General features: G+C 43.8%; 1 protein-coding gene across 1 annotated transcript in view; it reads left to right on the top strand.

The window, feature by feature from the left end:
* The window catches only part of TNS3 (tensin 3), a 282,342-nt gene that overhangs the window by 133,911 nt on the left and 137,793 nt on the right, over window positions 1-10,638 (top strand). The window contains exons 13-15 of the mRNA XM_045286291.1: window positions 8,604-8,733; window positions 9,396-9,461; window positions 10,531-10,635. Coding sequence (XP_045142226.1) covers window positions 8,604-8,733; window positions 9,396-9,461; window positions 10,531-10,635 — 301 coding nt within the window. The remainder of the gene's footprint in view (window positions 1-8,603; window positions 8,734-9,395; window positions 9,462-10,530; window positions 10,636-10,638) is intronic.

The raw sequence follows: 10,638 nt of genomic DNA on the forward strand, positions 1-10,638 counted from the left end.
CCTTCAAGCCTTTAAGACCCCAGATGCTATATCTTTTGATAGCCGGGCACCATCAGCTTTCTTCACCACGTTTGCTTATGCAGGAGGTGCAGAACTTTTATAGTACCCATTTTTTCCTGTTAGGCAAGAAGTAAGTCACTTTTTCTGAGTTAGTGCACCCTGTGACATCGCCTGGGAAAGTCTCTCTAGTCACCGTGAATTTTTTCATAAAAGCAGTTTTGTTTGAACCCCATTTTTTATGATGACTGATTTAAGAGAACAGCGTGTAGCTGTGAAATTTTGTTTCCTGCTCGGGGAAAATGCCGGAGAAACTGTTATGATGTTGAACACAAATGACAAGGACAGCACTATGGGCAAAATTCAAGTGTACAAGTGGTTTTCTCATTTCCACAAAGGTGACATGTTGATTGATAACAAACCTCGCTCTGGACATCCGAATGGTCCAAAATGTCGATCGTGTGTTTGGAGTCTGTTCCTCCAGGTCAGACAGCTAGCTTCAATTTAGAGGTTACGAAAAGCTAGTGTTAACAGTGTGTGACAAAAAAGGCCTGATTTGTGGCAGATGGGCAACTGGCTTGCCACCACGAGAATGCACCTGCTCATGCAGTCATCTCCGTGTACCAGTTTTTGGTTAAAAACAGCATGCCTCTCTTTCCCTATGCACTTTCCTCACTTGACCTCACTCTGGGCAACTTCTTTTTGTTTCTGCGAATGAAGAGGGACACGAAAGGACAGCAATTTGACAACAGAAGAGGTTGAATCAATGAGGGACGTGCTGTCTGTCAGCCATCCAAACAGATGAGTTTGAAAAATGTTTCCAAGAATGGAATAGAAGATTTGACAAATGTATTAAGTGTAATGTAGAGTACTTTGAAGGTGATAAGTTTGTTTTCAAAAAAACAAAATTTTTTTTTGGTTAAAAAAAAAATTAGATACCTTTGAAAAAAATTCTGATTTATTTTTGGAGGGTACCCCCTTGTATGTAAAGGACCACCATCACCTCCCATCACCAGCTCAGGAAATGACGTGCGAAAGCAGAGCTTCCTTTGTTTTTCTTTCACCTCTGCTGTTTGTGCTGCCCTGGACTTGCTCTCTCTGCAACACAGCCCACCCCACACCCCTTCCCAGGGCAGAGCTCACCCTTCCTCTTTTGCAATGCACTTGTCTCTAAAATCAGACTGTATGCCCACCCTTTCCAAAAGGTCAGGTCCTGACAGCATTCAGTAAACACATTGTTGTCAAGTAAGGGGCAGTGACTCCTTGAGCAATGCAGAAGACAACTCCAGCCTCTCTGTAGTTATGTAACCTCTCTCAGGAATGCCTATGGGTCTGGGCCAAGGGAGGTCTGGCTGGAAGCCATCGACCTGATCCTGCTTGCCTCCCTCCCACTCCCCACCCCCCAATCTCTGGTCCAGGACTGGTAAATAGGTCTCTGACATGTTTTATCTTGTTGCCTCTTCTTAGGCAAACCCATTGGCCACTTACATTTTGTCTTCACAGTTGCTGGGTTCTGCAGCTTAAATCCAATGACCTGAATGCTAAGTCAAGAAAGTGCCTCCTTAAGAAGTAATCTCAAGCAAATAACTCCATATGTGCTGTGTGTTTCTTGGGCTCTTACATAAGATCCAGGAGAGTGGAAGTGTTGTTTGTTCCTTCCTTGGATTTTCTCTCTGGGGCAGGTGTACAGTACAGTCTTCTGTTGTGCCCTTCATGACACTGTTTGTGGTTTTATGTGCTGCTTTCTCCCTTCATTGACTTGGAACATTTTGACCTGGGCAAATCTTAAATCGCTCTATGGTTACAGTGCAGTGGACTGGGCTGTGTTTTCATTCACAGTCCATACCCACTAGCCTTTTGTTAATTTTGTTTTATTGAGATTTTTTCCCTTTAAAATTCATTTATTTTTGTTATACTTGAGAATATCCACAGCAAACGAACCATCATTTTCTCCATGGACAATTTAGTGACTTTGAGTATGTTCTTTGAGCTGCATAACTATTCCCACCTTTCTTTTCCGAGTTGTTCTACTCCTTTTAACACAAACTCACTGCCCCCCAAGTTCCTGGTCTAATATTTCAAGTTGCTATTGTCAATTTTATATCAATTAGATAGTTCTTCAAAGAGCACAGGTCTCACAGCAGACTTTTTTTGGTTAACTTATTTAGCTATATTATTTTTGGTTTTAAGACAATGTATGGGGATATTTTTTGTTTAAGGTTTAAAGATTATATCAGGGCAATAGAATCAGAGGTGGATTTTCCTTCTATGGCTCCATAAAATCTACAGTCCAAGAGAATTTGAAAATTTGCTCTGCATTGTCCCTCATCCCCACCCCTTTGATCAGGACTCTTCAATGGACTCCTTGATCAAAGTGTTCATTAATGCTAGCTGGATATCAACTAGCTGTACTGGTCTCATGGCAAAGGAAGCAGTTGTTCATGGAGGCAATTAGCCACCCATTCCATCTCCTCCTCTCGATCCTGGGACTCCTTTCTCTGTTGTTCCAGGTAAATAGAAACCAATGATGTCTTGGATGACTGCTTGCAAGGGTGTAAGACCCCCAGCACAGCACAACAGAATAGGAGATAGGATAGAGGAACTACCTATTCCATGAGTCCAAATATCTGGGATGCCTGTGAAATCATGAACCTGAACCTCTAGACAAAGTAACCACATGCCATAAGGATTTGAGTTGTTGTAAATATACCTACCCTACATCTTTTGTCAATTCAACATGACACAGCTATAACATTTATTAAAAGCAATGACAATAATTGGCTAAGCAATCCTACCCTTAATCGATGCAGTCTTTTCACCATAGTTAACCTTCTTTTCCCTCTTCCCTTCCACTCCTCACAACCATCAATACACTTTCTCTCCCATATATTTGTCCTTTCTTGACTTTTAATCTGTCATGTCTTCATTAGTTTGTGCTGCTATAAATACCACAAGTAGATCATTTATTTTCTCACGGTTTAGGAGACTAGAAACTTAAATCAGGTATCGGCTCCAGGGGCAGCCTCACTTTCTCTATGGAATCCGAGGGAAGGTCTACCGTATCTCCAGTCGCTGCTTTCTGGTCCTTAGAGATCTTCGCTTGGCTTGTCCTCCGTCTTTCCCCTCTCCCCTGTTTTTTGCTTACTTGTTTATTCCCTTATATGTCTGCTTAATCTTTCATATCTCAAAGGAGATTGATTTAAGACCCCAATCCTGTCGCAGTAACATAATAAAGACAACCCATCCACAAATGAATGAAAAGAAATAGCATAGGTTTATTTTATTATTTTTCTTCTTTACAGTTTTATTAGCACTTCATCTACATGTCAGACAATTCAAGAATTTAATCATATCAAGGACAGTTGTACAATTGTCATCATTTTCAACTCTGGAACATTTTCTTCTTCCTTGTAGTCATTGTTATTCCTGTAATTGAAATAGCATAGATTTACAATGCGTATTTTGGCAGGGCACACTTTAGTCCAAAACATTCCACCCTTTGTTGTTGTTCTTAAGTGCCAATGAGTCAGTTTCCACCCGTAGCAGCCCTTTGCACAACCAGACGTAACATTGCCTGCCCTGCTCCATCTCCCCAGTTGTTCCCATGTTTGAACCCATTTTTGCAGCTACTGCCCAATCACTCTTGTTGAAACCCTTCCCCTTTTCATGGCCCCTCTGTGTTACCAATCATGATGGCTTTCTCTAGTGACTGGTCTCTCCTGACAACAGGTCTAAAGTATGTAAGACCAAGTCTTGCTATCCTTGTTTCTAAGGAGCACTCGGGCCAAGAGGCATTTGTTTGCCCTTTTAGCAGCCCATGGTACTTTAAATATTCTTCTCCAGCACCAAAATTCAAATGCATTTGTTCTTCAGTCTTTCTCATTCAATGTTCAACTTGCACATGCATCTGAGGCAAGTGAAAAATACCCTGGCTTAGGTCAGGTGCAAAGTAGTCCTCAAAGTAACTTTTAGGATGTTACCCATTGGTCCTGTTGTGAGCATTTTGGTCTCCTTTCCATTGAAATGTAATCCACAATGAAGACTGCCCTCCTTGATCTGCACTAGCAAGCGCTTCAAGTTTGCCTCACTTTTTCAGCAAGCTAGTTTGTGTCATCTGTATATGGCAGGTCGCTAATAGATCTTCCTCCAATCCTGATGCCACCTTCTTCTTGATACGCTCCAACTTCTCTGGTGGTTTTCTCAGTCTGCAGATGAATAAGTATGGTGAGAGAATACAACCCCAATGCACACCTTATCAGATTTTAAGCCATGCAGTATTGTTTTGTTCAGACAACTGCTTGATGATCAATATACAAGTTAAGTATGAGCAGCGAAGTGTTCTGGAATTCCAATTCTTCTCAAGCTTATCCATAGTTTGTTATGATCCATACACTTGAATGCTTTTTCATATTCAAGAAAACCCAAGTACACATCTGTATTAGTCTGGGTTGACTAGAGAAGCAAATCCAGAGACACTGATATTTGTGTAAGAGAGAACTTTATATCCAAGAGCAATTGTACATTATGAAAACATCCCAGCCCAGTCCAGCTCAAGTCCATAAGTCTGATATTAACCCACATGTCCATTACCAGTCTATAAATTCTTCTTCAGACGCAGCACATGCAGTGATACTGAATGCAGGAGGAAAGATCACAGGCCATGGGTGGGAAGTCTTGTGGATACAGTGCTGGTAGGAGCATCTCAGCACTGGCGTGGGTCTCCACATGACTCCTCGAGCTCCAGGGTTCTTGCTCTACCAGCGTAGCTCCATGTGGCTTGTTAACAGGAATGTCTCCAAGGGAGAGTGTCTGTGTCCCGCCTCCAGCGAGCTATTTATCGCCATAGCGCCTTCAAATGAGGCCATCAAGCTGCGACCTAATCGACAGGCTAAACTCCACCCCTTCACTCTTAATAGTTTCAATTTGACACCAAATTATGTAACTACCACAGACCACGCCTTGTGAACTTGACACTTTCACATAACTCCTTAGCCATATAATTTGCATACTAACAATAACAAAACCATATCTGTACCTAACAGGATAAAAATAAAATGCATACAATTCAAAAGTGTGTCACCCTCATTTAAACATAACATTCTGTAAGTGAACAAAACAAAAATATTCTATACTTATGTGAACACCTACACCACAGTACTATTAATATATTCCCACATCTATGAAATTTTGTAAGCCAGCCACTTCATGCCTTTATCCCTCCCAATTTTGGGTATCTAATTTCTATACGGCCCACTTACATTAAATCATATTCTTTGATATGAAGAATTTTTTTTTCCACTTGGAACCTTGTGAAGTCCACATCCATAAGCAAAGTCAAATCAAGACGGGCCATTCATAAAATCAGCAGCAATATGCACCTATTCACAGGCTCAAAAATATTCTCTTCATTTGGCTGGGTTCTGGTCAACTCAGTGTGGGCTGCCTCACTTAGCCTCATCAGGGTGCCCATTGTTCACCTCATCTATAGAGTGAGCACTGTCACAAATTCTCAACTCTAATCCCCTGGTGCCAGATCATGAACTTCAGACCAGTCAACCTGCTCTCGTCTTCTCTTCTAGTCCTTGTAAACCTGGTCCACAGATCTCAGTGGCCAGACTCATCCTGTTTCTTTATTGCTGCATTTCCCCCACTTCCACTCAACAAGTGGATCCAGGTGGTCACCTAGCAAGCATTTCAGCCTGCCTCAGATTCCCTTTAATGGTGAGTCCTAGAAAGGAGTTTTCTTCATGGTTCCAGATTTTTTCCAGCTTCCGACAGAAACCACTAGTTCAAAATTCAAAAATCCAAAGAGTTCCTTTTTCCTTCAATCTGCAACAGCCCCCCCACCCCAAGTCTCTTCACCTTTGAATGTCCTTAGCACTCAAGACACTGAGTGAGGCTTATCTTTTCAGTGCCTTCTTTGCAGACGTGCCCTAAACCTATTTAAAGATTCAAATTTTAATGGTTGAAGGCAAAGCTTACAAACTTTATTTTAATCCTTCCCAATAATCATTTCTATCAATCATTATATCAACAATAATAAGCAGAAGAAATCAGTATAAACAAAGTAGAATCAGTTCCTAAACTGTTCTTAAAACAGTCAAGTTCAATCCTTATCTAACTACCTAGACCAGCCCATCTGTTTGTCAAATTCATGCCAGAAGGCTGCCCTTCTCTGAGAAGTCTTCCCATTAAAAACAAAGCAAAATAAACTCACTGTTATCAAGTCGATGCTGACTCATAGTGACCCTAAAGGCCAGGCTTGAACTGTCCCTCGGAGACTGTACCTGTTTAATGGGAACAGAAAGCCCATTTTTCTCCCATTGAGTGGCTAGCAGTTTTGAACTGCTAACTTTACAGTTAGCAGCCCATTGTGTAACTATCACACCCCAGGGCTCCCCCCTAGCTCCTTAGGGCAGCACAAACTCCACCATTGGCACATGCCCAGCTCTTTGGACAGCATGCTCTCTATACTGAAATAGTGTGTGTATGTGTAAGGGGTATTGATGGCTCTGCCTCACGTGTGGACTGGAATTCTTTGGAAGGCCTTGCTTTTGTTTCATTTTGGGTCCCTAAGTCTAAGATTTTGAGAATAAGAACAGCTTGAACTTGGACCTCTCTCTTCCTTTTCTCTTTCTCTTTTCACTGTTCATGTCCAGGGGAACCAGTAAGATGAAGGCAAGCAGGTTAATGGGTACTTGCCTTCCTCAGTGACAGGGGGTGGGTGGAAGAGCTTGTGGTTAGTTCCCCCTCCCATGAAGGAGCCTGCCCTCCATGACCTCCCCCCCCACACACACACACACACACACTGCAATCGACAAGGCCCCAGGGCCGTTGGGAGAAGTCTAAGTGTTGAGTGTTGAGAACAGGTAATGGTTCTGTCGGCACATTCTGAAAGGAGCCAGAGAAGGATAAGAATTCTCCAGCCCAAGATGGGTGATTTGTGATTCATATGCCATTTACTATTGGAAACTAAACTAGAGTTTTACTATTACTTCCACATTCTTCTTTATTTACCGATGCCGGTCGCTTCCATGTTTACTGCAGTTCTGCCTACACCCTGCCATGGGAATAAGTGCTCCGGAATGTTTATCAACATGAAACATCCTCTGGTGGTCTTTTAGCAACGTTTCCATTTGTTTACTGCACTGTTTCCTTGTAGATAGGACAAAGGTAAACAGCTCTTGTCTGTCCAGAGGGCCACAGTCCTCTCATTACTGACCATGGCTTCCTGCCGTTTGTTTTCTTTCTTCAGTGGGATTGTTTTTCTGGATAACTGGGATAAAGGGACACTACCTGCAAAATGTCTCGCTTCGCTGTCTATATCCTACAGGTTAGGGCTATTTCAGACTGCCCGGGGGATGCAAATGATGAGCAAGATCAGCAGCTGTCCAGGTTAGAGGTTTGTGGGCACCCAGAAGCACCTTGGAAGAAAAAGCCTTCAAAGCCCTATGGAGCACAGCTCCACTTTGACAAGCTAGGCTTGCGGTGAATCTGAGTTAACTCAGTAGCCAATTTTGTTTTCACACTGTTACTTTTGTAAAGCTTCTCTTACTTTAAGTCATCTTTCTCTAGATGGAGGCAAGTATTTTTGAAGGCATACATCTACTTCAGAAATGGCCCCACCCTTGAATTGCTAGCGTTCCCCCCACTCGCTGTTGTTGGACTCTGACTCTTCCCTGGCCAGGGACCTGCTCTCCTGGGTCGTGGGGGCAGGGGTTTCTGCCCCTTTGTTGGGGGTGGGAGGTTACCTGCCTCCAGCACATCACTTCTGACTGTCCTTATTCTAATTGATTATGCTTTGAGTCAGGCACCCTTCACGTGGCCCAGGCTGCACACAGACATCTGTGGCCAAGAAGTCCCTACCCCTTCCTGCATGCAGTGATACCGAAACTAGGTTCTTCCCACTGACCCTGAGAGAGTGCTAAGCCTTAACCTCTGTGGTTCCCAGTGTGTTATGAGCACAGTCACACATTAAGGCCTGGGATACATCTCCAATGACCTGAGCTTCGAGAGATGAAGTCAATCCTAAGTGACAGGACAACTCAAGCCAACATCTGTGTGACTGTCATCGCACGTACATCCAGATTTGCCCTGCGACCGACGGAAATGACCAGCAGCTCCATCCTTTGTCAAAGTGGAAAGGATTTAAGTTTAAACACGGAACGTTTAGTAAAAGAGAACTTTCCTTAGGTGTTAAAATTTAGGAAAGAGGGTCATGGAATGCCACTCTCCAGGTGTCTTACATAAACGGGTTACATTCCTATCATATGAATGTGTTTAAATGTGGCCTTTCTGGGGGCTAAATTATGGCCTTTCAGAGCTTTGGTTCCATTGAGGTGACGAGAGATGAAGTCCAGTAAGAAGTTCTATGCGATATTGCAGCCGGCATAAGGTACCTCTATGTGCAGAGACAGCTGGCCCCGCCCCTGCCGCCGCCCACTTTCCAGGCATCCCAGGGTTAGGATTCTGCTCCATAATGTAAACCACCAGCCCTATTTATTAAAAATGGGAGGTAGAATGCACACTCCTACAAAGGAGTGTTAAATGAACAGTAAGCTCTCCAGTATCAGCTGGCCTGTGTTTTCCTTCCTTCTGGACACCAGGTGAAGTGTTACCACAAGAAGTACCGCTCGGCCACCCGCGATGTCATCTTCCGGTTGCAGTTTCACACCGGGGCGGTGCAGGGATACGGGCTCATGTTCGGGAAGGAAGAACTGGATAATGCCAATAACGGTGAGGGAGGGACCCCTGGAGGAGCTGCATGCTTGGCGGGTGGGAGGGGGGCTCCTGTGCTTGCTCATCTGTTTCTGCTCTATTCTTTCCACCTCTTCCTCAAGATCTATCAAAGAAAAACCATATAGAAAGACAATGAAACTGCCAGTATTTTCTGTGCCTCTGGGTCTGTTTAACAGGAGGCCTGGTGATGGAGCGGGTATACACTGGGCTTCAATCCGAAAGATCAGCAGGTGAAACCACCTGCTGCTTGGCGGGAGAAAGAGGGGGCCTTCTACTCTTGGACAGAGTTGCAGTCTGGGAAACTCACAGGGCCAGAGTGGGGTCCACTGCACTCGATGGGGATGAGTTTGCTTTTGAGTGTGGATACGTTGCATTCTGACTTGAGAACAGCATTGTTCTGACAGGAATAACAGGGCAGAATGAATCGATGGCGTCGATTTTCTGTTTTCGTTTCGCCCGGTGGGTCTGTGGGTTAGACATTGGATTAAGACAAGCAGTTAAAGCCCACCAGCCAGTCTGTGGGAGAAAAACGATACTGCCATGCTCCCATCAAGATGTACAGCCCGAAAAACTCTCCAGAGGTGTCAGAATCAATCTTATGCCTGGGGTTTGTTTTTTGGTTATCTCTAAATTTGCTGAAATGTGCTTTTCTCTCTTAGATGACCGTTTTCCTGACTATGGGAAAATTGAATTTGTCTTCTCAGCCAATCCTGAGAAGATCCAAGGTGGGTAGATTAATGCGAAATGCTGGATGACTTGCTGTCAAGAGAGGTGGAGGATGGTGGTGGGTGCATTCAGTGGTTGGAGGAGGCTCCCATCTTCGTGTGTCCTTGGACTCTTCGTTAAGGGGCTGGGGTCGGCCTTGAATATTGGACAAGGTGGTTTGGAAAAAAATAAGGTAAAAGAGGCCTAAGAAATGGCATGACTTAACCAAGTCACTCAGCAAAGTGGGTGCCAAGGTGTGTAGCACCTGGCGAGGTGTCCTGTGGATGGTCTCCATGCTCGGAGCCTTTGTCATTGGGATCTGTGCTGAGTGTTTACTTTTCATTTAACAAACAGTCAACGAGTTTGTTTATTTATTTTCAACAACTAGAGACAGTAGCCTGCAAATGTTTGTCCCCCAAACAAATACCTCTTTCTTATAAAAATACATTTTCAAAAAGAAAAAAGACCCTTCTTTATTGCCAAGATGAATGATTCAGTTCCATCCCTAGGGCTCATCTGCATAAAGGTCTTCATTCAGTTATTTAATAGCGATGGAACATATTTGCCCCTTTTAATATTCATTTATATAGAGATAGGCATGACTTGGATAGTAAAATCACCTTGGTGTTCTTAGAATGTTTTAAGTAAGGAACTGAGATCTCAAAGTACAGAAAACTTGGATGCAAATTGTGCCTGACCCCAACATCTGCTCAGGAACTGAGTTTTACCACTAGGCCCGCTTCCTGATCTAGAACATGATCTGGGGGTTCTGAGTTTTCATAAGTACCTGCCAGTAAGTCACTACCTCAGTCACTGCCAGGACACAGTAACCAAATGACAGATGCTCAACTCTCCTTTCCCCAGAGCAGTTGTACCTGTTGTGCCGTTTGTTGAAAATACACAGCCTCTCTAATTAGCCCAGTGATCTACATGCATAAGGGCTGGACAGGGAGCCAAGATGCCTCTCTGCTGCTGTTCATATCTGGCTAATTGCGCTGTTCGTATCTGGCTAATTGCTTTTATTGGGAAGCCAGATGGGTGGGGGTGCAGGTTTTCTGGAAGTAACACTGTTCGTCCGTGCCTCTGCAGACTCTGAGCATCTGCGCAATGACCACGGGGTGATTGTCGACTACAACACCGCGGACCCACTGATTCGCTGGGACTCCTACGAGAACCTCAGTGCAGATGGAGAAGGTG

The sequence above is a fragment of the Echinops telfairi genome, unplaced genomic scaffold (assembly GCF_000313985.2).
Source record: "Echinops telfairi isolate 266 unplaced genomic scaffold, ASM31398v2 ScPeMD7_7;HRSCAF=31, whole genome shotgun sequence".
Lineage (NCBI taxonomy): Eukaryota > Metazoa > Chordata > Mammalia > Afrosoricida > Tenrecidae > Echinops > Echinops telfairi.